This window comes from Apiospora hydei (genome assembly GCF_038363865.1).
Source record: "Apiospora hydei strain CBS 114990 chromosome Unknown utg000004l_segment0_segment0, whole genome shotgun sequence".
In the NCBI taxonomy this organism is placed as follows: Eukaryota; Fungi; Ascomycota; class Sordariomycetes; order Amphisphaeriales; family Apiosporaceae; genus Apiospora; species Apiospora hydei.
The window spans coordinates 3,801,745-3,829,111 of NW_027117363.1; the positions used below are offsets into that span (position 1 = coordinate 3,801,745).

The 27,367-nt window shown below is 53.6% G+C and overlaps 10 protein-coding genes across 10 annotated transcripts; 5 read left to right on the plus strand and 5 right to left on the minus strand.

Moving 5' to 3' along the window:
* Nucleotides 1-415: 415 nt before the first annotated feature.
* PG997_003732 (uncharacterized protein) lies at nt 416-3,072 on the plus strand (the record flags this gene model as incomplete). Its single annotated transcript, XM_066808047.1, has 2 exons — nt 416-1,899; nt 1,974-3,072. The coding sequence occupies 2 exons, from the start codon at nt 416-418 to the stop codon at nt 3,070-3,072; spliced, it is 2,583 nt and encodes an 860-aa protein (XP_066671665.1).
* Nucleotides 3,073-3,782: 710 nt separating this feature from the next.
* On the minus strand, nt 3,783-5,576 carry PG997_003733 (c2h2 transcription factor protein; the record flags this gene model as incomplete). The annotated part of the gene is made up of 1 exon (XM_066808048.1): nt 3,783-5,576. The coding sequence occupies one exon, from the start codon at nt 5,574-5,576 to the stop codon at nt 3,783-3,785; it is 1,794 nt and encodes a 597-aa protein (XP_066671666.1).
* Nucleotides 5,577-6,361: 785 nt separating this feature from the next.
* PG997_003734 (uncharacterized protein) lies at nt 6,362-8,445 on the minus strand (the record flags this gene model as incomplete). The annotated part of the gene is made up of 5 exons (XM_066808049.1): nt 6,362-6,391; nt 6,509-7,015; nt 7,039-7,473; nt 7,578-7,718; nt 7,789-8,445. The coding sequence occupies 5 exons, from the start codon at nt 8,443-8,445 to the stop codon at nt 6,362-6,364; spliced, it is 1,770 nt and encodes a 589-aa protein (XP_066671667.1).
* Nucleotides 8,446-9,141: 696 nt separating this feature from the next.
* PG997_003735 (uncharacterized protein) lies at nt 9,142-11,622 on the plus strand (the record flags this gene model as incomplete). The annotated part of the gene is made up of 2 exons (XM_066808050.1): nt 9,142-10,441; nt 10,496-11,622. 2 exons carry the CDS (start codon nt 9,142-9,144, stop codon nt 11,620-11,622), a joined length of 2,427 nt encoding a protein of 808 aa, XP_066671668.1.
* A 605-nt stretch (nt 11,623-12,227) lies between these two features.
* On the plus strand, nt 12,228-13,028 carry PG997_003736 (RNA polymerase Rpb6; the record flags this gene model as incomplete). The annotated part of the gene is made up of 3 exons (XM_066808051.1): nt 12,228-12,271; nt 12,482-12,880; nt 12,992-13,028. The coding sequence occupies 3 exons, from the start codon at nt 12,228-12,230 to the stop codon at nt 13,026-13,028; spliced, it is 480 nt and encodes a 159-aa protein (XP_066671669.1).
* A 624-nt stretch (nt 13,029-13,652) lies between these two features.
* On the minus strand, nt 13,653-14,528 carry PG997_003737 (S-formylglutathione hydrolase; the record flags this gene model as incomplete). Its single annotated transcript, XM_066808052.1, has 1 exon — nt 13,653-14,528. The coding sequence occupies one exon, from the start codon at nt 14,526-14,528 to the stop codon at nt 13,653-13,655; it is 876 nt and encodes a 291-aa protein (XP_066671670.1).
* Nucleotides 14,529-15,328: 800 nt separating this feature from the next.
* PG997_003738 (uncharacterized protein) lies at nt 15,329-15,907 on the minus strand (the record flags this gene model as incomplete). The annotated part of the gene is made up of 3 exons (XM_066808053.1): nt 15,329-15,488; nt 15,571-15,719; nt 15,812-15,907. 3 exons carry the CDS (start codon nt 15,905-15,907, stop codon nt 15,329-15,331), a joined length of 405 nt encoding a protein of 134 aa, XP_066671671.1.
* A 1,136-nt stretch (nt 15,908-17,043) lies between these two features.
* Nucleotides 17,044-19,650, minus strand: PG997_003739 (Spindle pole body interacting protein; the record flags this gene model as incomplete). Its single annotated transcript, XM_066808054.1, has 4 exons — nt 17,044-17,376; nt 17,436-17,447; nt 17,504-18,739; nt 18,775-19,650. 4 exons carry the CDS (start codon nt 19,648-19,650, stop codon nt 17,044-17,046), a joined length of 2,457 nt encoding a protein of 818 aa, XP_066671672.1.
* A 2,080-nt stretch (nt 19,651-21,730) lies between these two features.
* Nucleotides 21,731-22,644, plus strand: PG997_003740 (uncharacterized protein; the record flags this gene model as incomplete). The annotated part of the gene is made up of 2 exons (XM_066808055.1): nt 21,731-22,163; nt 22,223-22,644. Coding segments are annotated over 2 exons (855 nt in total), but the record flags the coding sequence as incomplete, so codon positions are not given.
* A 2,188-nt stretch (nt 22,645-24,832) lies between these two features.
* PG997_003741 (small glutamine-rich tetratricopeptide repeat-containing protein a protein) lies at nt 24,833-27,070 on the plus strand (the record flags this gene model as incomplete). Its single annotated transcript, XM_066808056.1, has 4 exons — nt 24,833-25,038; nt 25,150-25,523; nt 25,613-26,774; nt 26,830-27,070. 4 exons carry the CDS (start codon nt 24,833-24,835, stop codon nt 27,068-27,070), a joined length of 1,983 nt encoding a protein of 660 aa, XP_066671674.1.
* Between the last annotated feature and the right edge of the window lie 297 nt (nt 27,071-27,367).

Here is a 27,367-nt window from a genome sequence, read left to right on the forward strand (position 1 = left end):
TGCAGAATGGATGTTCAACATGAGCCTGTCCCCCTTGTGCCATCCTACCCTCTCCAATCATAGCCAGCACAAAGCCACATGCAACGCCTCACAGGCCCAGCACTGGAGTACAATCTTGGGTACAAGGTTGAGCCTTTATTCAGCACTGTAGTGTGACCCGAATCTGGTGGTTCATGAGGCGGTCTTGGGGTCCATACATTCCATCTTGATACACATCCCTTCTTCCATCTTTGCCCTGTTCATCATCTCCTCTCCTAAATCCAATCCACCTCCAAGTACGTTGCTACTTGCGGAAGTGCACACACTCTTTTTATCCATGTTACAGGCAGTTACTAATACATGCAGGAGCCCAGCCAAAAACGCATACTACCTCTACTTATCATAGTGGAACGTCATCATCTCGGCAAGCTTCATCATGGCGGCTCCCAAGACTTTCATGGCGCATGTGAAGTCGCTACTCAGCGGCGACACATTGATCTTGGCTTCGACAAACAACCCAACCCTTGAGCGTACCATGTCGTTGGCTTACGTCAATGCTCCTCACCTGAGAAAGGAGGGCGATGAGCCTTTTGCTTTCCAGTCTCGAGAGTACCTCCGTGCCCTTATTCTCGGAAAGCCCGCCAAGTGTACTATTCTCTACTCTGTTCCTTCTGGTCGCGAGTACGGCACCGTGGAGCTTCAAGACGGTACACAGCTGCCCGATGAACTTGTGAAGGCCGGTTGGGTCAAGGTCAGAGAGGACGCAGGCCGCAAGGAGGAATCGGAAGAGATTCTGGACCGGCTGGAGACCTTGCGCAACCTGGAGTCGCAGGCAAGGGACGCCGGCAAGGGTTTACATGCCGGTACCGGCGGAGTCATTGAGGTCCAAAACGATCTCGGAACCCCCGATTTCTTCAACCAGTGGAAGGGAAAGACCGTTCCCGCCATCGTTGAGCGGGTGCTGAGCGGTGATCGTCTTCTGTGCCGCCTGATGTTGAACGACAAGAAGCATCTCCAGCTCATGACTCTGGTTGCCGGCATTCGTACCCCCGCAACTGAGAGGGTCACACCATCCACGGGCATGACCCAGGCCGCCGAGGAATACGGTAATGATGCCCGTGGGTATGTCGAGACGAGACTTCTACAGCGCGATGTCAAGATCGTTATGGTCGGAGTCAGCCCGCAGGGTCAGCTGGTCGGTCATGTTCTGCACCCTCGTGGAAGTATCGCTGAGTTCTTGCTGGCTGACGGCTTGGCACGATGCAACGATTTCCACTCGACGATGCTCGGTGAGAAGATGGCACCCCTCCGCGCCGCTGAGAAGAAGGCGCAGATCGGCAAGCTGCGATTGCATAAGAACAGCACTCTGAAAGAGACCGAGAGCAGCACTTCCGACATGATTGTGTCCAAGATCATCGGTGCCGACATGATAATAGTACGAACCAAGTCTGGCGAGGACAAACAGGTCAGCTTGAGCAGTGTTCGCGGACCTCGTGCGAAGGAGCCTTCTGAAGGCCCTTTCAGGGACGAAGCCAAGGAATGGTTGCGAAAACGTATCATCGGCAAGCATGTGAAGGTCAGCATTGATGGCCACAGACCTGCTAGCGAAGGGTTCGAAGCCCGGGATGTTGCTACGATTACCGAGAAGGGAAAGAACGTCAACCTCCAACTGGTACAGGAAGGTTACTGTACTGTCATTCGCCACCGCAAAGATGACACCGACAGAGCCCAAAACTACGACGAGCTTCTTGCCGCACAGGAGACCGCAAAGGAGGAGAAGAAGGGAATGTGGTCTGGAAAGTCACCCAAGGTCAAGAACTACATGGACGCGTCCGAGTCGGTCCAAAAGGCCAAGATCCAGCTCTCCACCCTGCAACGGCAAAAGAAGGTCCCGGGCATTGTCGACTTCTGCAAAGCCGGGTCAAGATTTACTGTTATTATCCCCGAGAGGGCGTGAAGCTTACTATGGTACTTGCCGGTGTCCGTGCGCCCAGAGCTCCTCGACTGCCTCAAGAAAAGGGCGAGCCGTTCGGCCAAGAGGCTCTCGACCTGGCAAACCGACGATGCAACCAGCGAGATGTTGAGGTTGATATCCACGACATTGACAAGGTCGGTGGTTTCATTGGAGACCTGTACATCAACCGAGAGAGCTTCGCAAAGGTCCTCGTCGAAGAAGGATTCGCATCGGTTCATCAATACTCTGCCGAGAAGGCTGGAAACTCAAATGAGCTGAATGCTGCCGAGAAGCGTGCCAAGGAAGCCAGGCGTGGCATGTGGCACGACTGGGACCCTTCGCAAGAAGAGGACGAAGAGGCAGAGGCCCAAGTCGAGACTGCTACCGAGTCAGCTACGGCAACTGACAAGAAGCCCGCCGACTACCGTGAGGTTGTCGTGACTAACATCGACGGCAACGGCAAGCTGAAGATTCAGGAAATCGGCAAGGGTACATCGGCTCTTGAAATTATGATGAACGAGTTCAACAAATTCCACTTCGACTCCAAGAACAACAAACCGCTCGAAAACCCACCCAAGGCTGGCGATTTCGTGTCCGCCAAGTTCTCGGTTGATGGCCAGTGGTACCGTGCCAAGATCCGATCCAACGACCGCACGGCAAAGGTTGCTGAGGTTGTCTACATTGATTACGGCAATTCCGAAAAAATCTCTTGGTCAAACTTGCGTCCTCTCAACCAGCCCCAGTTCAGCACGCAGAAGCTGAAGGCCCAGGCAGTTGACGCGGTCCTGTCGTACATCCAGCTGCCCACCGCGCCTGACTACTTCCGCGATGCCATTGACTTTATCGCTGACGCCACTGATGGTAAGACCCTTGTGGCCAGCTTTGACTTCGTGGACACCAAGGAAGGCTTGAGCTACATCACCCTGTTCGACTCCAAGTCGTCTGGCAAGGGCACATTTACCGACTCGGTCAATAAGGAGGTTGTCGCCAATGGCCACGCCATGATCCCCAAGAAGCTGAAGACTTGGGAAAGAGGCCCATCCAGCGTCGAAATTCTCAAGAAGCTCCGCGAGGTCGAAACCCAAGCCAAGCAGGACAGAATGGGTATGTGGGAGTACGGCGACATCACCGAGGACTAAGTGGCAGTCCTTGAGCACGAGCTTTTGGTGACTACCCTTAAGCGGTAGCTTTTTCTTCGCGTCGCCATTAAAACGGAAATAACATCAGAGATTGGGGGACCTAAAAGCAAACGTTTCTGCATAGCCAACGGATGGAAAAGGTATATAGCATTAGATATGCATAATTCATCATCCAAATGCGAATCTCAACTGGCTCATGTTATGCTGTATTTATTGTATTCTGGTGTATTTTTAATCATATTGACAGCAGGCCGGCAAGAGTTGGCAAATCAGCCGTCTTGCATCAACTCAACTATGTTCACCTATCAAGAGCAGCTGCAGCTCGGAGGTGTACATCTCCTCAATTCCCAAACTCCGTGAATATGCACTCTGTGGGAATGTTATGCCCACCTCCTCTCGTCATTTATATCAGTTTCTCACCATGTCTATAGATGTTCGCTCGGATGAAGAAGTAAAAAAAAGCAAAGGGTATCATAATGTCGTAAAAACGCATCGCAAAAACATCTTGATCCTGGCTGCGCCCCTAACTCGAGATCATTGCCCGGGCGAGATGGAACTCTCAAGCCTGCCCGCTCGCCTGCCTGCCCATTGCGCCGCTCCACAGCGCCGGTTTCCATAGCCGTATCCTTCTCCATGCCAAAAGAAATATCAACACTCTCGCTTTTTGCGATCAGCAATGATATCCACTTTTACGTATTGCCTCGACGCAACTACCTCAGGGCCGGGTCGATGAAGCCATCAAGTTCAGTGTACCCAATGAGCTGTCGCATCTCCACTTCGTCGTGTTGCCACTGGTCGTCTGGTTGCTGCGCAGCGAACACTGGGGCATCGAAGTGGCTGCTTGTATGAGGTGATGGATGAGGCCAATAGTTGTTCGTATGAGTGGGTAAATGCTCGGAGTTGATAGACTGGTGACTGAACTGGGAATCAGAAACAACTGGGAACTCGGTGCCGAAGTGGTGCTCGCCTGCAGCAGGAAGTGAAGCGTCAAACTGAGGCGCCGTGGTGATGGGGTGTGTAGGCGAGAGTTGTTGTCCGGTTGGGGCGGGCAGGCTCTGGACGGTCTGCGATGTTGTAGTGACGGGAAACTGCCCAGCAAGCGACTGCTCGTCTGAAACAGATAAAGCAGGCGTGGAAGCACCGCTGAATCCAGTGAATGGGAAGGCACCCGAGTCGGTTTCACTAGGTGTGCGGATGCCTGACTTGCCATGCTCTATGTGCAAATGCGTTTGAAGATCACCTTGCGATGCGAACTTAAAGCTGCAGCCTAAGACAGTACAAGGAATGGTATATCGGGTCGTCGCAGAGTGTCCCGCCAACATTCCCACCATATCATTGGGTTTCTTGGAGACTGCCTTCTTGGTTGGGGGCCGAGGAACGCGAAGATGTACGTGAGTAACGTGTTCAAGAAGGTTACCCTTTGTCACGAACCCCTGTCTACACGCGTTCGATTTGTCCCATTCGACCTTTGGGAAATCAACCTCGCCACAGATCCAGCGCTTGCCCAAGTGGATGCTGTTGTAGTGTGTCGTCAGATTCGACTTCTTGGAGAAAGTCTTTCCACAACCCGGGTGCGGGCAGGGGACAGAGCCCTGGCCCTTTCTGCCACCCTTGGAGCGCTTGGTATGATCTAATTCGACATGGGCGTCCAGGTTCTCTCTCGACGTGAAGACGCGATCACAGAAAGTGCAACCTATATGGGAAGTCTGCATATGTCTTTGCAGCAGGTCCATCGTGGGAAAGCCGATATTGACACCGCCCTCCTTATTACCACACTCCTCGCACCAGAAGCGCGGCTCGCCATGTTCCCGCTCGCTATGTCTCTTAAGGGCATTGGAGGTATCGAAAGCGGCGACGCACGGCAGGCCCGTCTCGGCGTGAAGCTCGGTGCAGGCAAAGGCTGGCTTGTTCTCGTGGTCAGAACGGATGTGTCGCTCCAGAGTCTCGCGCTTGCGGAACGACAGGCTACAAGGCGGGAAGTCTCGGCAGCGAAACTTTTCTTGGCCCAAATGGACGGCTTGGTGTCGCTTGAGCCGGGTCGAGGTGGTGAAGCTCTTGCCGCATTCCGGTTCGGTGCAAGTGAAGTCACGCTCCTTGGTATGGGTTCCCTTGATGTGCTGCTTCAGGTGTTTCTCTTCAATGTAGTCCTTGTCGCAATCTTCGTACGGGCAGGCGAATGGGCGCTCATTGTTGTGAGACCGCATGTGAGCGGTGAGCCTGGCAGGTCTATTGAAGGACTTTGTGCAGTTGGGCCAGGTGCACTTGATGGTCTTGTAATCGGATGGAAACTTGCGGGCGGGCGGCGAGGCGCCGGAAAAGGACGTCATGGGGGTGGCCGCCGCATGGATGGAACCGTTTTCGTCCATGTAGTCGGATTCGCCATCGAACATGGAACCGTCATGGTGGTCGGTGCCGGCAGTAGAGGGCGTGGTAACCCGGCCCCTCTTGGTGAATGGCTGGTAGTCCTCCTCGTCGAGGTCGGCGGCATCAGCGAGTCTCTTCATAGTGACGGTAGTGAAGTCGACGGGGACAGTCGGCAGCCAGGCATGAGGCAGCAAGCAGTGATACGGGGCAACGGCACAAGCAGTCTCGACTGAGGTTTGTGTCAAGGGCAAGTGAAGAATTGAATTGAGGGCAGGTCGCATCCAGCCAGTACGTTCCAGATCTTCGTCCCTCCAAAACTTATTGGGAGGAAAGCGGGCGGCGGCTCAAAAAAAAGTTCGGATAAGCAAATTTTTGGTGGGGCAGGGATCTTATCAGAGGCAGGGGGGTTAAAAAAAAGTTCGCCTTCCATTTTGATTCGATTTTTTTCCAAGCAGGCGCTACGCAATTGTGCGCCGAGGTTCCTTGCAGTTTCCTTAATAGTAGATTAATTGTAGGTGCGTCGCTATGGGCCAATCAGACCTCGCATGCCGAGAAAGAACGTTCCATCGTGGGTATTTGATCCAAGGGCAAAGAGTTGAAGGCATATTCAGAGTGTGTGTAGGTCTACGTTAGGTAAGGAAGTAACCTTAGGTACATGCATCCATACCGTGACAGGATAGATGTCGTGAACGGGAAGCCAATGGAAGTTGTGCACATGCATGATACTGCTAACAGGATTGATTGCGCCTGAAGTCGAATTGATCAATCCTATTGGGCAATCAATGCCTGGCAATGACCCCTCGGCATGCATACATTGGTCTACTTCCAGCGTACAGGAGCTTATCCAGTCGTCGCCAACTCCCTGTTACCCTTTATAGCAAGTCTGAGGACCAACAGGGGCCGGTTGCTGGTCGGTGCCTACAACTCAAGCGTCATAGTAAAGAAAGCCAAGCTTCTAGAAATGGGACGAGTACGAGGGGTTTCATGATCAACTGCATACTTATTAAGTATGGATGGATACACATTTACTTGGGAATGCCAACGATCGAACCATGGAACAACACCTAGGCACGAAAGCTGTCCCGTCCTTGGGTGTGTTGGGTTCAGGGACACCCATTACTTTCCCCTCACCCTTTACTTGCGATGAAATGTCAGGGGCCGAACTTGTTTCGACCTGGTAATGAGCTGACCGGAACGGATCAGCCCTGACCTTGGTGAACTGACGGGCTGGGACCTTGTGCTGGAACAGGACCTCCATCTCGCCGGCGCTCAACCCTTTCGGCTCCGGTAGCCTGTAATAAGCCCACACGTAGGAAATCAAACTAAAGCCGCACCAGACGAAGCCTCCCTTGCCCCGGAGGTTCCACGCCGTCGGGTTGAGGATAGGGTTGTTCAGGAAGTTGGCAGCTATGGTCATGACATTGTAGAGGTTGCGGGCGAGCGCCACCGTCTTGATCCGAAGTCGAGTTGATGGCATCTCCGCGACGAGGCAGTAGCATACAGGGCCGACCGTGACGCCAAAGGTCAGCTGGAACAGCATGAGCAGGCTCCCTGATGCGTAGGCAATGGCGGCTGATGGCTGGGGATTCCCAGGAAACCGACGGCAAGGAGAAGGACGAGCATGATGGCTATGCCCCAGAGGTACAGCGAGCGGCGGCCAACGTGCTGCATCACCCACCAGGAGCAGATCGTCCCGACTACATTGAGGGCACTGCGCCCAAGGCCGAAATTGAAAGACTGGTCGTCGTCGAAGCCTAGTTGCTGGAGGAAGTAGGTGACACTGCCCCCAAACCAGATGCCACATCCGATCTGGATCAGCCAGGTACAGCAGGCAATCTCCGTGCGACGGCGGTCTATCCCTTTGAAGCAGTCTAGATAAGAGGTGCCCTGGGCCACAGCTCGCTCTTGTGCATCCGTATAGATCATCATGGCCACGTTTCGATCAACACTGTAGTTGCTGTCCTTGGCCGATACCAGGGATTGAAGCACCTTCTTAGCATCTTCAATACGACCGTTCCGCACCAGCCACCACGTGGACTGTACTGCAATGTTAGATAAAGCACATCGTGAGGGCAGCCGGGTCGGTCGACCACCGCCGCAAGAGGGAGCAATCCAAGTGTCTAATAGCGTTCTTGACGTACCTCAGGTGCCAACAGAACTCCGACAATAATTGGAAGGGGCCATACCCACTGGATTGCGTACGGAATACGCCAGCCCCAGTCGTCTTGTCTGTGTAAAAAGCCGCGCAGGACGCCCTGGGAAATCAGTTGACCTATTGCCCACTGTCTAGAGGTTAGCAATGCGAGTTCCCGAGATGGTCGCCACCTTCCTGCTCACTGCGGCTGGACTTACACACAAATTGACAAAGGTAGTCAAAAAGGGGCGGAGGGCCATCGGCGCTATCTCAGCGGCATACGTCGTAGTCAGTGTCTGCCACGCCCCCCAAGGCAATCCGCACAGGAGCTCGCCAGCCATCAGCATGCCAATGTTGTCGGCGAAGAACATGATGAAGATGACGAGGATCATGAAGACCAAGCTACCGAGCAGCGTTTTCCTGTAGCCGTACCTCTCCGCCAAGATGCCGGCCAGATACAGACCGATGATCTCGCCGACCTGGACCATGGCCCCAAGTGCGGACTGCCACGACGCCGTGAGCTGGTAGGAGCCGGAGCCGTCGTTGACGGGCTCGCCGAACTTCTTGCGGAACGTGGGCAACGCGAAGAAGCCTCCCAGCAGCGCCGTGTCGTAGCCCTCCATCACGAGCGACATCGACAGGATCATGGAGAAGGCGATGGCCTTGGGGTACAGCCTCAGCGCTTCTCGCAGCGTCATGTCGTGCTCGTAGTTAGTGGCCTTGTGCGCATCGTGCGCTATGTCGCCCAAATCGCTGACAGCCGCAACCATCTTGGTCAGCACCTCGTCGTCCAGACGTACCGCTCCAGCCGCCGGGGCGACAGTTATCGTGCTTCCCCCATGCTGCTCTGTCGAAGATTTCAACTCATTCGCCATGATGTCTGATCTAGGCGGTTGTTTTGCGCACAACCAAAATCCCTCGCTATGCTGCGGTGCACACTTCAGGTTCTGGCATACAAAAAAGGGTTACCAAGTGGTGGAAGAAACATATCAGTACAAACCGGAAAGTGTCCCTTCCTCTTGTATGACCATTCCATGGTTCTCCGGCAGCATCGAGCAAAAGCCATTGTGCTCTTCATAGCTGTTAGCTCACATTTTGCCCAGGTAAGTATGTAAGCAACTGGTTGCATGCATCAACAGCGCCAAGCTTGCCGTTAAGCTTTCCAACGACTCACCCGCCATCGTCACCAATGGGATCGTATGCAGGGATTTAAGATTCGAAGGGAACCTGACTTCTCGAAACGCAGTACTAGTGGCGGCATGGCAAAAGACGGATTAGTATTCCCGTTGCTCGTCGACATTTGCTTCGTTCCCATTGGTGAGCAGATCCCGATACTGCCCAGAATAGGATTGCGGGGAGATGCGGGGAAAGCTTGAGTAAGAGTACCACGCTGATATAAAGGAACACAGGTCTAGTGTCTACTTAAGGTTCAGAGAGTAATAACCATTGGCTTCTATATACCGGCTTGCGGAACGAAGCTCAAAGTATAAGCAGGTAGCTACTCACCTACTGGGCTTGCGTACAGTCGCCTAGGACTCTGCCACTCTCATTCTGGGATCGCTACAAGTACCATGTCACCAGAGGCAGATTCGCATATAATAGGTGGGCGGGATGGCGCGAGATACCGCTTCACGCTCCTGACGGACGGACTCCTGCGGTATGAGTGGGCGCCGGACGGCATCTTCGAGGACAGGCCATCTGCCTTTGCCGCCGCGCGCAATGGCAGCACCTCGAGCGCGAGCACGATCCCGGATTATAGAATCAAAGAAAGCGAGAACCTACTGGAAATCATCACGGCGCGCTTCCACCTTACGTACAACAAGCAGGAGTTCAGCCCGCACGGCCTGTTTGCCATCGTGGCCAACCATACTCGCAGCACCTGGCGGTACGGCAAGGACGAGGAGAACGAGGGCGGCACGGCGCGAACGCTCGATGGCGTGGATGGCAGAATGGAGATCGGACGTGGCGTGGTGTCACAGAAGGGGTTTGCTACCATCGACGACGCGACGACCATGCTCTTCGGAGAGGATGGCTTTATAGCCCCTCGGCGGCCTGGGCAGGGACGGGTCGATGGCTACCTCTTTGCGTACGGCCACGACTATCGAGAGGCCGTCAAGGGGCTTTACGCCATCTCCGGGCCGCCGCCCATCCTGCCGCGCTGGGCACTCGGAAACTGGTGGTCGCGTTATTACGAGTATACGGCAGACTCGTACCTGGCCCTCATGGACCAGTTCCGCGACAACGGGATCCCGCTCTCCACAGCAGTCATCGATATGGATTGGCACTTGGTGGACGACCCACGTATCATCGATGAAGGCATGACAGGCTGGACGGGGTATACCTGGAATAAGGAGTTGTTCCCTGACCCGCCAGCTTTCCTGAACGAACTGCACAAGCGAAACCTCAAGGTCACCTTGAATGACCACCCAGCGGATGGTATCCATAGCTACGAGGACTTGTATAAAGAATTCGCGCAGGCTGTGGGACATGACACGTCAAACAACGACCCAGTGCCGTTCGACATCACGAATCGCAAGTATCTGGATGCGTACATGAACATCATCATCAAGTCCCTGGAAGAAGACGGCACCGATTTCATTTGGGTGGACTGGCAGCAGGGTGAGTTCTCGCTGATGGGCGTTGATCCACTCTGGGTGTTGAACCACTATCATTTCATGCACAACACCAAGATGCATCAGGGCCGTCCGATCATCTTCTCTCGCTACGCCGGGCCTGGCAGTCACAGGTATCCCATTGGTTTCTCCGGCGACTCGGTGGTATCATGGGATAGTCTGAACTTCCAGCCCGAGTTTACCAATAGGGCATCCAATATTGGTTATGGCTGGTGGAGCCATGATATAGGCGGTCACAGTAAGTCGCCCCCTTTCGGTTGGAGCAGCGTGAGCTAACATGAGAGAACAAAAGTGAACGGTGTAAAGAACTATGATCTCCTGACTCGCTGGGTTCAGTACGGTGTCTTCTCGCCGATAATGCGACTCCATTCCACCAAAGGCTTGTGGGTGACCAAGGAGGCATGGAAGCTACCACGTGTTTCCAGAGAGATCGTGACTGCATTCATGCGTCTGCGGCACAGGATGATTCCTTATCTCCAAACAATGAACGTCAGAGCAGCAGTGCAGGGCGAGCCGCTCATCCAGCCGATGTACTGGGAGTACCCTTACATGGATGCTGCGTATAACGTACCCAACCAGTACTACTTCGGAAGCCAGATAATTGTTGCCCCTATAACAACGCCCCAGAATGGCAGCCTGGGATTGGGGAAAGTAAAAGCATGGCTACCACCAGGGCGCTACGTCGACTTTTTCAGTGAAGTCGTGTACGATGGAGACAGAGAGCTGTGGCTTAACCGCCCCCTGGAGCAATATCCAGTACTGTTGAAGGAGGGTTCCATTGTTCCTTTAGACCAGAACGAGATCCCGAAGAACGGCGGTGGGAACCCCGATGCTTTTGAGGTCGTCATAGCCGTTGGCACCGATGGCTACTTCGAGCTCGTCGAGGACAATGATGATTCTGCTGCGGCGAGTGGCGACTTGAACCAATACCCGGAGTGGAGCAGAACATCCATCAACTTCACTCAGTCTATTGGCAGAATCCATGTAGCATCGACATCGGACGCCAGAGGCTCGAAAGCGAAGAACGAAACCCGTGGCTGGTCTTTCCGGTTCCCTGGGCTCAAGACGATAAAAGACATGTCTTTGCGGGTGATGGTGATATCTGCGTCGCTAACGGAAGACTACACGCGGTCGTTCAACGGAGATACGATCAGCGTTTCCGACGTGCCTGCCGCGTCCCAGATCGTGGTGGAGTTAGGCCCGAATCCTCAGCTGGCAGTCAATGACCCAATGTCTCTGATCGAGCCGATCTTGACAGAGGCCCAAAACGAGTATGAGGTGAAGGATGCCGTATGGGATGTCGTGTCAGCGACGAAGGTATCGACGGTCGACAAACTGGGGCAGCTCCAGACGCTGGATATCGACGAAGACCTGCGCTTGGCTGTCACGGAGTATTTGATTGCAGACAGCCGATCATAGAGCCCATTAGCTTGAGATTGTTCATTTATAGCCCAGATCATAATCACGGTGCTACGTCACTTGTAAATTACCAGCCGAACTGCGTTTGTGTTGTAAATGCACTCATGTATGTATGCCGCCCATGATCATCAAATGCACTTCGCAACATACCGCCACGAATGTGAGAAGCAGAGAACCAACCAGTATGTGTAAATAGCCCAAGAAATCATATTTCTTATGATTATGATGGATAAAGACGGGAAGTAGTACAAAGAGAAGGGCCACCACCAAAAGAAACGCCAACGGTTTAAGGATTACAGCCACATCTGCAGCCACAGCAGCGAATAAGCTCAAGCCAAGCCACAGGGACCCCTGCAAAGAAATCCGACGCGCTACCTCGACGCAAGCAGAAAAAAAGCCAAGCGCCAAAGCGACAGCGGGAACTTTCTTCGTCTATTCGGATCTTCAGCCTTGCAGCTTAAATTTTGCATCTCAAAGTTCAAAGTAGTTTGCCTTTCTGCGCTGCGCCAACCCACACGGACGCCCTCAAGTCTCCCATTCCTCGAGTTTTACACGACATCCAACAGACACCAGCAAGCTTTCTTTTGACCTCGATCCGAAGCACAATGTCTGACTTTGGCGACGATGACCGGGACGATCCCGTCCGTGGGTAAGTCTCCTTGCCTCTGCCTCTGCCTCTGCCTCTCTGCCTTTGCTGGATTTCTTCTTTGGTCGAATGCCATCCCGCCACCAACCGTTCCGTCCGATTGCGCCTTCGCGCACGAGAGGCTGGAAGAAGATTTCTCGTATCGCGTTGCCTGCTGGAATCTCGTTTACTTGTTTCACAATCAAATGACTGACCGCTTCACCCACGCAACAGCGATGAGCCCATGTTCGACGATGACGAGGAGCCCGTCGAGGAGTTCGATGCCGAGGTGCCCGAGGACGAGGACTACGGACGCCGGGGCGCCGAGGAGGAGGAGAACGTCGTGATTGGCGGCGACCCATCGGCGGCCGCGGCGCAGGCCAGGAAGAAGGGCGGCGACAACAGGCTCGCGCACAAGGACAAGAAGATCCCTACCGAGGAACGCACCACCACCCCTTACATGACCAAGTACGAGAAGGCGCGCATCCTTGGCACGCGCGCTCTGCAGATCAGCATGAACGCCCCCGTTCTCGTCGACCTTGAAGGCGAGACCGACCCTCTCCAGATCGCTATTAAAGAGCTGCGTGAGAAGAAGATCCCCCTCATCGTGCGCAGGTACATGCCGGATGGATAGTACGTCTTTTGTGTCCCTCCCCCTTTTCACTCTTTCTGTTGTCTTGATGGGTCCCTTGTGGACTGCAGGATCTCCGATTTCGTTCTTCAGTACTGACTATCTCATCATAGCTACGAGGATTGGACATGCGAAGAGCTACTGCAGTAAAAGTGCTTTAAGTCAAGCTACGAGCTTCAGCTCAGCTGCTGCGAAAAATTGCTATAATTAGATCACTTTGGCCTGCCCAACGTTCTACGGCAGCATAGGGAATAGAGAAGAGAGAAAAACAAGAAAAATGGTGTTTTAGCGAGGCGTTGTTTGGCTGCTTTCCAGGAATATACCAATTCAGATCCCACCCCTTGTCCACTGACTGCCTTGCCTCAACATGGCTGATATGACGCTGTGATGGATAGTAGCGGCTGTAATGGGCGGTCACAAAGAATTACCCATACTGTGCCATGTCGTATATAAACTCAAAAGGTCTTTGAAAATGATGAAAGTGATGTGGATTTGTCTGTACTTGATCTGAGTACGAACAAGGCTACCTTGATCAAGGCTTAATATGAGTCGGCATAAGACACTGACTGACCTGTATGTAGGTTCTAATAGGGGGTTAAAATTCGTGTTACGGCTTAGCCAATCAATCAGCCATGGCACTGTGTCAATCAACGGCGGGTGTCGGGCACTGTTATCATCAAAGTAACCAGAAATCTGAACGGCTTTACCATGTTTTCTAGATTGTTTTCGTTGATTTATTTTACTTTGGTGTACTATGTAGGCTAACTACAGCCCCTAGAGCAAGTATTTCGCGGCGTGCTGGACGTGATCCTCGGCGAAGCTCGAGATGAAGAAGTACGAATGGTCGTAGTCAGGCTGGTAGCGTACGGTGACACCCTCGACGCTCGTCTCCTTGACGGCCTTTTCGAAGTTCTCGAGGAGCAGCTGCTTCTGGTTGTAGAAGTTGTCGCCGGTGCCGACGTCGATCAGGCAGGGCAGCTTCTCGCCGCTCTTGAGCTTGGCGCGGACGAGCTCGGTGGCGTCGCTGCCGGCCCAGAGGGCCTTGGCGTCGCCGTCCTGGCCAAAGTAGCCGCCGAACGCCTTCTCGCCCCAGGGGCACTGGCTCGGGTTGCAGATGGGCGCGAGCGCGCTGACGCTGCGGTACATGCCCGGGTTCTTGAGGAAGAGGGTCAGGGCGCCGTGGCCGCCCATGCTGTGGCCCGTGATGGAGACGCGGGAGCGGTCGAGCTTGTCGCCGTAGGCGCCGAAGACGGCCTCGGGCAGCTCCTGGGTCACGTACGTCTCCATTTTGTAGTGCTTCTTCCACGGCTCGGCCGTGGCGTTGACGTAGAATCCCGCGCCCTCGCCAAAGTCCCAGCTGTCCTTCTCGCCCGGCAGGTCGGCGCCCCGCGGCGATGTGTCCGGGTACAGCACGGCCAGGCCGGCCTTACTGGCGGCGGCGTGGAAGAAGCCCTTCTCGGAGCAGTTGTTGGGCGTGCAGGTCAGGCCCGAGAGGAAGATGAGGACGGGCACCTTGCTGTCGTTGGAGGCCGGGGGCAGGTAGAGGTTCACGTCCATGGGCGTCTGGGTCGCGTTGGACTTGTGGGAGAGCTTGAGCAGCTTGCCGCCGAAGGTGGCGATGGTCGCCTTGGTCTCAAATGCCGACGCCATCGTGTAGAATGATCGTCTGGTAACGGTGGTAGCAGCAGTGAAGAGTCGGCTGAATGACATGCAACGAGAGAAGACGATGTAGATGGTGAGAGGTCGGGTTGCTGTTGATTCCACGTGTAGTGATATTCAATGGTCTTGGTTTATCCCAAAGAGAGCGCGGCTTTCAGCTTCTGCCGACGGCAAATACCAACTTACATATCCTGTTTACTCAAGTCACAAGTGTGTCGTAGATAAGTGTTGGCAACCCCGCCATGTCCGCTAAAAGTGACTGTCTTTGGAGACGTTAACCCCACCACCCGGTCAATGCTTATTGACCGAACGCCCCCAGTCTTGCCAGTATCAGTCGTATTCAAGCCATATCAATACCCCTTTGGGCCTTGGAAGCTCATTGAACCATTGCTTTCCATTACTAAGTACGTCCAGGACCCAGCATAAGTCGCAGTCGTTTATTAATCATTATATTCATTCCCATTGGAAGTATTAGGTATGTTTCTGCATGTTCATGTCATAGGCACATCTTGGCTCCGCATCAGTGATATCGTAGCTCCCCGCGTTCTTCGTCCCAAGCTCCAACCTGCCTCCAACACTGCACTGGCGTCATCGTCATAGAGCCTGAAACGCCGAACCACTCCCGACGCCAGCGGCAGTGCCAATCGCAGCCCCGGCAGTTGTTGCAGCACTGGCCACTCCCTAATATTACTCGTCCCCGTAGGCAGGGTTCATTATCGTTAGCTCAACTCTATTCGCGAATCCCTTGCAGTCTCCACCTTCCTCTCTCCTTTGTGTGACTTTGTCGACCGTCACGATGCTGCTGTAGAGGTTGAGTTGTCGTAGCAGTGGAATGCCTCAATGAGAGTGTTCCACTGTATCGACGTCAAGTCGTATTTGACAGGCGACGAGAAGCTGACGGCACCAAACGTGCAACCAGTCGGACTGGTGCAGATGTCCGAGCAGCGACCACTGTGGGCGCAGATATCAGTATATAGTCGGTTCGACAACATTCACGAACCACTCTTGCTAGAAAGGACCGCCAAAAGCTTACACGCGCGGATAGCAGTAGAAGTTGTCGCCATCAGGCGCAAAGGTGGCTGCATTGCCCGACAAGTTACCGGGCAGGTCGTGGCAGTCCTGCATCGAGTAGACCTCGTAGTGGCATGGGCCCGTGGCGTTGACTCCCTGGCAGATCAAGACCTGCGTAACTGATTAGCAAGCAAGTCCCTTCAAGGCGAAAGAGGGAAAACATGAAGATTGTGTCCTCAAGGTACGGAAGGAAATCAACTTACACCTCCAAGCTCTCTCTTGGCAAGCTGCTGTGTCGGGGCCGCTGACGAGAAAGAGGCGGCAGCGACAAGAGCGGCGAGTATCGTGGGGAACTGCATGGCTACTACTTTGGCCTTGCTTGGCTGGACGGGATAAGTTGAACTGCTGAGTACGGCTGTAAGACGGGACAAAGCGAAATTTCTCTACGCTTCTGAGTACAGGGCAGACCCGAAGTATTATAAATGCGCAAGAAATCAGCTGGCAGGGGTATGACAGCTTTCCCACAAAGTGTCAAATTTGGGTTGCAAGGAACATTGATGGTGAATGTTTGTTAACAAGGGGTGCCCGTTTATCGGGAAGCTGCATCCCAGAAACAATATGTCATCTTCAAGCATGGGAAGCTGCATCCCGGATGTTTCCAGCCTCTTTCTCCTTCCCTTCCATTTGATGTGTTCATCTGCCTAGGCCGGTCTTGCAATATGCCTGTATCCTGCCTAGTGCTGATTGCTGGGCAAAGAAGGCTGACCCCAGCTGCATTCAAACCCATCACTCATTGATGCATGTTTCTGTAAGTGAGCATCAATGATGGTATGAACGACGAGGAAGCTACGTAATAGGCGCGATGCAGACTAGACACATCGTGTTTTTGGTTCTGATCCGCATCAATCTGACCTGAGGTTGGTCATTTGATCCAGAAACTCTCGCGCGATCCGGGGATCTGGAACATGAGCCTGTCGTCAACGTGCAGGTGAACTAAGCACTAGACGCAGGGCTTGGAATGCATTGTTACCATTCATCCAATGGGAAACTGCATACCCGTAAAGGCAACCAAGCTGAGCATCCCAACCTCGTGCGAGCTCCTTGCTTGAGACTATTGGCCCAGTTTACGAATTGGTGCTCGAGACCCGGCAGGGTGGCCTGAACGATGCGGAATTGATGTACATGCTCTGAGCAGGTCGTTTCGCCATTTGTGTGTGTTCCAGGCAGGCCCAGGTAATGGGTATCTTGATATGAAATTGGCTCTCGAGTATATATACTTATGTTAGGTAGTATGTGCTCTTTTCTTCATCGTAGATGACAGGAAGAGCGATGCGGATGAATAAATAGCTCGCTCGCACGCAGCACCCCACGCTTTGAGATACTAGATCTAGAAGCATGAGAAGGGACGTCTAATAATAGTCCCAACGAAACGACGTTTCCCCTTCCCAACAAAATGTATCATGGCCCGACATGGCTTGTCTAACTGGCTCTCTTCTCAACTTCGGGGCCCAACCCCCTCTTTCTCAAGCTTGAGCTTCATCTCAGCTTCCGCTTCTTTCTTGATGCGATGGTACGCGAGTTTCTCAAACCGACTGAGTCCGCGCCACCAGTGCTGTCCTCCCATGTGGTCGCTGACCCGCTCCAGAAGGTGCGTAGTCTTGACCCTTACGTCCCTGTCTTTGTGGAAAAGGCCGAGCGCAAGGTAGAACAGACCGGCGTGCGATTCGGGCGCCACCGTAAGGAGCAGGCAGATCTCGTCGTACGAGTGAACATACTTTGCAAATGCTAAATAAACCTCCCGACTTTGCGTCGGATTGAGCTTTGCGTCCTTAGGCGGTCATGCATGTGATGTAAGTCCAGACCTTTCAGAGGCCTAATGGTGTATACCTGGGCCAGATCCTACAGCAGTGGTTAGCCGATGCTTTCAATGAATAAGGGTAGCTTTCGGTACCCACCTGGATATAGCTATAGTAGCTCCGGGTGTTTCTCCAGCCCTCGATCCGACAAACATTGCCCGCCAGTTCCTTCTGTTTAGCTGCGTCGTCCGCCCACACGTAGCCATGGCCTCCTGCTCCTGCCACATGTTCAAACTCGTCGCCGCCTATGTACAACGCGCTGGCTCCATATACACTCTCCTCAAAGGCCGCTGCAATACGTGTGAACTTAAGAACCCAGTCTCGCCACTTTGCTCTGATGGCTCTTTCACCGCGTCTTGCCACAATGCTTTTCAGGATATCACCCATGAAAACCATATCGCCCGTCAGATCGGTATTCGCAGTCGTGCTAGCCCCACCCAAAAGATTGGCGAATGACGGATTCTGTTGCTGGAAATATATCAAGCCCTCGGTGATGGGCGTGTTCTCGATTTTGCTACTAATCTTCATCCGCCCGCTTGGGATATCACATAAGAGGTCCCACCATTCGGGGTGATTCTCAAAGGTCGGGTTCGTCACGCCGGCAATGAATCCGGGGACTTTCAAGAGGTCATCGATCTTGGTGAGGTCCGTATAGGGGAATGCGTGCCTCGTGAAACCACGCAAGAGGCCACCGGAGGCCAAAGCACAGGCGGCAAGCACTGCTTCGGCCACATCTCCCGATGGCATGTTGTGGCCGAGGAAGATAATTCGCTTCTGTGTAAGAAGCGCATTGGCCAATACGATAACGGGATGCGTATTTGGACCATTTGTTGTCAAGTGAGGATGAACCGGAAACGGTTGAGGAGATTTGGCGTGAGGGTCCGAGAAGGTCTGAATCAACTTGATGAGGGAGAAGTCACCCACGGTCTCGGGCATGACAGCAGTTGGCACCTTTACAGGAATGGGTATCCCCTTGTATAGCACTTTGCTTTCGAACTCATGAGTATCTCGTGGGATCGAGTACCCGGGCGAGCCCTGTAGATGTGCTCTGGTCCCTGCACGAGATATTTCTTGCGCCTTCGGCGTACCCTTACTTGACTCAATTGGCTGGCTCAGCAGCTCCTTCTGGTCCTCGGCCATGCGCATCTCAATCATTTGCGCAAACTTCTCAACGAAAAGGTCTTTGTTGTCGCTTGCCAGCAGAAGGTGCCTTTCAAGTAAACTCAATTTTGGCATCAGTGAGAGATCCATGCCATTAACAGCATCGTAAAGCATCGCCAGAGTTTCAGGGACAGGTGATTTGAAGTATTCTTCGAGGGCAAGCAACAGGAGAGGCTATTTTAGATTAGTAGAAGAAAGCAGGAGCAGACATAGACAAGGCGAAGGGCCATACCTTGTAGATGTGCAGGAAGGGATGCCGTGTACATATAGCCATGGCCTTCACTACCGCACCTCTCTTTACCGTCTTGTCCTGCTTCGTGTTGACCAAGTTTAGGACGTAAATCAAGGGGGCCTTCTCCGCCTTCGGGTTCGCTGTCGGTCGATTCATCGTCCCATTCGTCGTCGTCATTATCATCGTCCTCTTCGCTGTCCTCGTCGGGTTCTTGGTCGTCATGATCGGGGATCAGTCCAGCTGCCCGGTCCTTTCTGCGCTTTCGCCTTCTCCGCCTTTCTGCCTTTGCCTTGGCATCTTCCTCGTCTTCCTCCTGGCTCGTGTCTTTGTGCAGAAAGAAGATGGTCCAATCCTGATTGCGCACGTGTGCCTGGTCCGGCAGCATGAGCTCGGCCAGCATGTGCTCGTCTCCGGTGATGGCCACAGGGTACTGGTGTTCCATCACCGGGCCACGGTCAATGTCAAAGGATGCCACAAGGATATATTCGACATGGTTATCGATTGAGCCGCGTGGGTATTGCGACCGGAGCCGCCTAGGTGATTGGGCATCGGGGTTGTAGCGCTTCGGGGCCGATAGCGAGGAGTGCTGGGAGGATGCGCCAGTACGACTGCCGGCCGACGACCTCTTGTTGGACTTGGAGCTAGGATCGGACGTGCGGTCGGTATCGGCCGCGATAGGCGGCTGTGGTGACCGGGCGGGTCGAGAGCTGTGCGACATCTGCGAGGCGGATCGCGAAGGGGGAAAAGAGGACAAAGATGCGCGCGGGTTCGCCGCGCCGGGCTGACCATTCGAGTGAGACTGAGTCGTTGTGATCCGCGTGTGTTGAGGCAAGGAGCCATGGATTGAAGTCATGTTCGTTCGCTCCAATCAATTCCCCTTCAAGCCCCCTCGCTGCCCGTCTTCTTGGTGGGTGGGACCGAGAAGTGTGAGCTCGTGTGGGCGTGCGTCGTGCGTGCGTTGGTGCAGCACCTAACAGCGTAGCACTCACTGTCTGGCTGGAGCTGTATGTGGGAATGCGCGCGGCTTGTTGTAAGCTCTGGGCTAGTCCTGCCTCTGCTGAACTCTCTCGGCTTCAATTGATCGGCTGCCGCAAAAGCCAATGCCTGGGTGTCTGGTAGGTACTTCGCGTGACAGGAATGATTGATGCGCTCTCCCAAAATGCCCGTCGTCCTTCACCTGGCCTGGCGGTCGGTCCAGCTCGCTCGGAATTGGATGGGGGCAGGCAAGATAAAAGGGGGTTTGGAAATTGATCGACAAACAGCCCCTGCCATTCGTGGAGCCGAAGTAACAGTTCGGCGGCTTTTGAGACACCCGAACGCTGTTAAAGAGCGGTAATCAGCTCGCCCATCGGTTCCCCTGGGGTGAAGATCTCGGAATGAATGGTTCGGTGGGAGAAGACGAGTACATATGGCTCTACCTACGGGCAACCAGGGACTGATGAGCGGGCTTCATTGTTAAAGTAGGCGCATACTGAAGGTCGACAATAATTAATTTCATCAATCAATCATCCTCAAACCCGATGCCCACCTACTTAGAGTCTGTTTGCAGGTAGAGTCTAGTTCCTCCGGCCTAGCGTTTGGCTACTGGAGTTGGTGTTTGAGCTGGCGCTGATACCCATCTCTTACAATACTACGTACAATGTCGGATGTATCTGGTGATATGTGCCCGATGGGACCGTCTTGGTCTACATGATGTGAAGCAAGAGGAGTAGTCAAGATACCACCTACCTATACATAGGCGTATGGCTTTCAGGATGTGTTAACAAAACACCCTCACAAGTACCTCGTATAGGCCCCCGGAATAAGTGAGAGCGACAGCACCACGGACATCCATTGCAATACTGCTGTCATATTTGATTCGTCACAAAATGCCAAGTGTTGTAGGTCACGCACGATAGGGGAGATTAACTGGCATATCTTGCCATGTGCTAATTCAATCCCGCTACAACATCGAAGCATGTATGGACGGGCAAGTGACCCTCTCTCTCCATGGAGATAGCCCCAGCCGGCTTCTGGTAGGTATCTGGTGGAACAGAGGACCCTGAAATTGGAAACTGGAATGGAACCCGGGCGGTTGGGTCGGGGTTGGGTGTCCCAAAACCGGCACCTATTGCATGGCAGGATTGCAAGCCTCACCTACAGTGACCCAAAGAGAATAAAAAGCCACAGTTTCTTCTACCTTGGGACTTGGGTACTATCGATGCAGGCGTACTCCGTACAGTAAGCAGTAAGCCCCGTGTAAGTCAGGTACCAGCCGACTGCTGCTACTCCCCCGGAATTAGAGCCGGAGGGCGGCCTGTGCAATTCGATGCTAGCGCGGGCACATCAGTTGGCCAGTTCTTTAAGTAATGTTGTGGTGCTACCTGTGGTGCTACCTTCTAAGGTTAGGTGCCAGAGAGCCAGACCGACCAGGATCCTTTGCCTTCCAGCTGGTTGCCCGGTCAAATCAGCCGACTTGTTGACTGTCACTGGCCATCCAAATCTGGTTGCAAATGGGCAATGGGAATGTAGGTAGCGACTTCAACGGAATCTGATTGTTGTCCATGTTGTATCTATCAATCGCTATAATCTTCTGTTCCTGGCGGCCCCTACCCAATTGAATTCATCTGAAATCCATCCCCAGGTTTTTTTGAGGGTCCTTTGGCGGTACGCGCCATTCCCATATTCCCCTTGCTTTCCCTTGTAAACAATCAAGCGACATCGAACCGGTACGAGGATCCATTGACGCCTACATACATCCGGCATCAGCGCCAGCACCAGCACCAGCACCGGCATCAGCATCTGCGTAACTTGAACTTTGCTTCTGCATAAAAGTCAAGACTTTTAGTTGCATACATCGCCAGCCTTCTCCATTTTACAATCCATGGTAAACATTGAATCGTCAAGTGGAGCTGGCTGTATAGAGCATTCCCAACTGACATCTACGACGTTAGGCGATGCAGGCTGGCTATAAACCCTCGCCTCTCAGCTTCGGCGGCACGAATAGAGGCTCTCCCTTCCGTAGACCAGAGTCACCTTCATCGCCATCGACTCTACGACAATCGACACCCCCCGGCTCTGCTACCAAGGTCGGCAGTATGCCCACACCGTCGCGATTTGTGAGCTCGTCGTCTGCAGCAGATCTATCCGAAATAAGAAAGTCGCTGTCACACACACAGACCAACGACACGTCTTTGAACTCTCTCGGCTCACCGGTGCAAATGTCGTCCCGAGCGCAACCAGCGTCACGCGCTGCACATGGCAATGCCTTATCACAACTTCAACCTGCGCAGGTACGAACCCTCAGAGACGGCTTCCAGATCCTGGATAGAGACAGCGATGGGGTTGTCAACAGAGAGGACATAGTCGATATGTTGAATCAGCTAGGTAAGCAACAAGACTTATGGATACAAGCCAAGTCCTTAGAGCTGACACCCCCGACACAGGCCTCCCCTCGGGATCATCCGACCTCTCCCAATACTTCCCACCTGGCGGACCCCAAACGATGACACTCGCCGCTTTCCTAAATAGTATTGCAACCGGGCTATCCTCGATGTCCCCAAGTGCCGAGCTGATGTCGGCGTTTTCGGCATTCGATGATGACGATAGTGGACAGGTAGATTTGGCAGAACTGCGGGATGCTTTGCTACATACGGCTCCGGAGTCAGGCGAGCGCGCACTTTCCGCGACAGAAGTAGAGAAGATCATGGCTAGCTTCAGTGGGCGGAGGGCGTTCAGCAAGAATATGACAGGTGGACTAGGAGGGAAAAGGGGCGAGGTGTTCAGATATCAGGAGTTTGTCAACTCTATTGTGGGAGGGAATAACAACTCGGAAGCTGCTTCTCAAGAAGGCTCTGAAAGTCAATAACTCACGGGATGCACAGAGGCGTGAGGTAGGATGGGCTGGCTCTACACTATGACCCAAAATGGTTGATATTTTTATGAGACCGCACACATGTTTGTATTCCACACAGCAGCTCGTCCTTGCTTATGCCTGCCTGTAAAAACAAAAAACAAGCTATGGGTGGGTGAACTGCGTGTCTCAATCAAGTTTTGGCTCAACAGCAAGGGGCGACAACAACAGCATCAGCCTAGATAATAAGCACGCATTCGGTACATATGTATGTAATTGCATACATAAGTTGAACACCCCTCGAGTTATGCGTTGTTGATTGATATGCACATAAATGACAGCATGCCGTTCAAATCAATGTGGCCCTCATGATGATCGGTTGCAGACCTCGCTGGATCGCTGTTGTTTGGAGCAGATATCGCGATGAATGCGTTCATGTGTTGCTGCAGGGAAGCGATGACGTATATGCCAAGTAGTGTACCTGGACACATGACCCCCATGCAGTCTGGTCGAATCCATATTATGTGTTACAGCCGTCCCAGCCTGCCAGCCTCCGACTGCGGCAATGCGGCTTCCATCAGCCTTGCCCTCGTTTTCGAGGTTGCCACCTCCACAGAACCTTCGAGAATCAGCGAGTTTTGAGTGAGCTGGGTTGGCGCAGGCAGTCAGCCGGGACGTGCCTAGCTTTTTAGCAGGGGCCCCTTTTGCACCCCCTGGTGGATAAGGACCGTTATGAAAACTTATTGATGTTCAAAGCGGGCGCACAAGGATGTTCCTCCCAGCCAGCCAGGAGAAGCGAGCGAGCACAGCTCGTGGCCCCCGGGGCCCATATCCGAGCAAACCTTCAAAGACCCCATAGAAGTAGGTACTCGTAGTGAGCAAGAGCGACCCCCGAGGTCAACCTCTTCATTTTACCTATCTGCAAGCACTTGCACCATTGGCCACTGGGACGACGGTTATGCGCTGGAGGTGGCATCTGGAGGTCAACACTGCCGAGTCTGGCTGTGTCTATTGGATGAACCACTCTTTTTGCTGTGGTAACGTTGGGCGGCGGTTGCGAGTGTGGGGGCCTATTCTGGAGTACCCTATACCGTTGCCTATCGCGTGGGTATAGCCAGTGAAAAAGGTATTCTGCACTTGGGTGGCTCTCGCTTCTCCAATTTCACAAAAAAAATCGACGGGCTGGGGAGAGGAGACGGATTGGCGACGAGGATTTTTTATCCCGTCAGGAACCAGAGAACAAAGTGGCATGCCACCACGGAATTTGTGCAATCCGACTGGGGGTTTGGCTGTGCTAGGCTGATAAACCGAGTTCATCAATGGTCCCTCTGACCGGATGGAAATACATAGGTAGTGTCATGGGCGGGCGGCTCGTTGGTCTGTCGCATTTTTAAAACCAATCTTGAGGAAGCTCGTCCCTCTCTCAAGTTCACTCTGGTCTCTCTCGAACCTCTCATCCTCTTGGTCTTCTCCCGAAGCTCAATATCATATTGTTTCTGCGCACCTCCTGTCTCAACCTTCCACACACCTCCAGCACCTGGCCCGTACCAAAACGCGCGACCTAGTAGTGGCTTTTCCTCCCCTTAGTACACTGTCTCAGGCCATAGCTCCTTGCGGCTGCATTACGCTGTGCTGCACTACGCTGCAACACCTCCTACCTTGTGTCTATTTTCGAGTCGGCTCTAAAATCGCATTAGGCGCGTTGCGTTCCGTGCTATAACGAGCACGCCAGCGATAATATCGACTCGTGTTATAGTTGCTCCCAGCAGCCAGCAAGCCAACAGCCTAATTCCCTGAAGACGTCAGACCTGCAGCTGAGTCAAGCGCTGCGCTCCAGAAGGCGACCGACCGTTTGTACCTGCGCGCATTGCGGTGAACACTGGACAGCATCCACCCGCGACACAGAATAAAAAACCGGGCTACCAACCAAGGAAAAAAAATTCAAAGAGGACGGGCTTGCATGAGCTGGCTTCAACACACACACACACATTCCAGGGCCGTTTTCCTAATCGGGGCTTTTCCTTTGGCGGAAAGTTTTAGGATACATACAATCAGCTGCAAAGGCTTCTGAAAAAGTTTGGGGAGGTGCTTAGGGCGGACAGAACCGAGTCCCTGGCCCTGCCATTCTAGGTGGTGTGGGAACTTTTTTTTTGGAATCGGGTTTAATAAAGTAACGTATAGAATCTTCTATTCCCTCCTCCAAATGAAGGGTCTCTTTTCGCCCAAGAAACCCTCTGCTTCTCCCTCGCCCACCAAGAAGCACGCGACCGGGGAAAACGACGAGAATCGCAGTCCACACGCCAATCGATCTCGGTCTGGTTCTACGTCGCCTATTAAGACTTGCCCCTCAAGCAAAGCCGATAGGGAGAAAGCCCGTTCGGTCCGCATCGCCCACGCAGAACACGCAGAGTACGCAGAATACGCAGAAGGACCTTCCTCCTGTGCCCCCTCCATCTGCAAGGTCTCGCAGCACCCGTTCATTCGGTAGCACTTCATTCTCGTCGCGGCGCAATAAGTCAGACCCCAACACACATCCTCTCAACCTGCACCCCGACGAGTACAAGCGCTTGTCAGCCTTATCCGCCATGAGCGACCGCAGTTCCTTCGACAAAATGGACGTCGACCGGGAGGCCTCGGCCGCCCCTCCATCTTCCCCCCGGCGAAGCCTCAGCCTCCTGCAAAGAAGAAGGTCACGGTGCCCATAAGCATCCCGCCCAACACCAACGGGACCAAGGAGCCCACAAATGACGAAGGGCCAGCTCCCCCACCTCACCGGTCCAACCCCTCCAGCCCGGTGCCCACTTCAGAAGACGAGGCTGAGTCGTACAAGGCTGCTGGGAATAAGTTCTTCAAAGAGAGGGATTACCGGAATGCCATTATACAGTACTCCAGAGGTATGCTTCAAATCTGCTGGTTTCTACCAATTTTTCCGTTTCGCCCCCATTACAAAATACAGAATGCTGACTGACATTTCCTCTCGCAGCCGTGGAATTAATTCCTAACTCGGCAACCTTCTTGAGCAACCGTGCAGCAGCTTACATGTCCCACGGGCAATATGAAGCTGCTCTCGGGGATTGCACCCGAGCTGTTGATCTTGATCCGACCAACGCCAAGTTTCTGCTTCGGCTTGCTCGTATCTATACCAGCTTAGGTCGGCCCGAAGAAGCCCTGACAACTTTCAGCCGCATCCAGCCCCCTGCCTCGGCCAAGGATATGGCACAAGCCAAGGAAATGTCGTCGCACGTCAGGGCCGCTCAAGATGCTCTGCACAATGGCACCTCTGGTTCCATGGTGCTGCATGCGTTGGACCAAGCCGAAAAGCTCCTAGGCCTCGGAGCGATGAAGCCTCGTAAGTGGCAGCTGATGAGAGGTGCAGCCCACCTCAAGATTGGCGGTATCAACTCTCTCGGTGAGGCTCAGAACGTAGCCATGTCCCTCCTCAGGTTCAACAGCCAGGATCCCGAAGCGTTGGTACTGCGTGGGCGTGCTTTGTATTGCCAGGGAGACAACGAAAAGGCGATCCAACATTTCCGTAAGGCCCTCAGTTGCGACCCTGACTTCCGGGATGCCGTCAAGTGGCTCCGGACTGTGCAGAAGCTTGACCGCATGAAGGAAGAAGGCAACAGCGATTACAAGGCTGGCCGGTGGCAGGCTGCCTTTGACAAATATTCGTCAGCCTTGGAGGTGGACCCTACTAATCGTGGTACAAACGCCAAGCTCCTGCAGAACCGGGCGCTTTGCCGATTGAAGCTGAGGCAGTACAATGAGGCAGTGGCTGATTGCGACCGAGCTGTCAGTCTCGACCCGCAATATATCAAGGCACGCAAGACGAAGGCCAATGCTCTGGGTCAAGCCGACCGATGGGAAGATGCTGTCCGCGAGTGGAAGTCCATTCAAGAGATGGACCCCGAGGATAGAACCATTCCCAAGGAGGTTCGCAAGGCGGAGCTTGAGCTGAAGAAGAGTCAGCGAAAGGACTACTACAAGATTCTCAATGTCGAAAAGAACGCCGATGATACCCAGATCAAGAAGGCCTACCGAAAGTTGGCTATTGTCCACCATCCCGACAAGAACCCCGGAGATGACGCCGCCGCCGAGCGCTTCAAGGATATAGGCGAAGCCTATGAAACCTTGAGCGATCCTCAGTAAGTCCGAGAGCTATTAGATTGTGATATATTGGGTACTAACTCGTCTGCTTAGAAAACGTGCTCGCTATGATAGCGGCGAAGATCTGGTTGATCCTTCCGACATGTTCTCGGGAGGCGGTGGAATGGGCGGCATGGGTGGAGGCATGGGTGGCATTGACCCCGAGATCCTCTTCAGCATGATGAACGGCGGTGGCGGCTTTGGCAGTGGAGAGGGTTTCGGAGGCGCTCGCTTCTCAGCTGGTGGTGGTGGTCGCCGACCTGGTGGCTTCCCTGGAGGCTTCCAATTTGGCTGACAACCCCAGCCTGAGGAAAACGACGATACTACCGAAGAAAGCCAGTCTGACTCAGACTGGGAAGGTGATCGTCCATGGAAACACGGGTACAAAGGCGCACCTGACGAGACGATGTCTAGCGATGCTAATTTCGACCACCGCATTGCTCGTCTTCGTCGATGGGGTGTTGTTCTTGTTGCTGCAGTTGTTCTCCTCCCGCGTGAGCTTGTAAGTGTCTTGGTCGTGCTGTTGGGTATGCTGTACATCTGTGCAAAGGTTTTGGGCATTTTACGTGGATCTTCATCGGTCTGGTAGAGA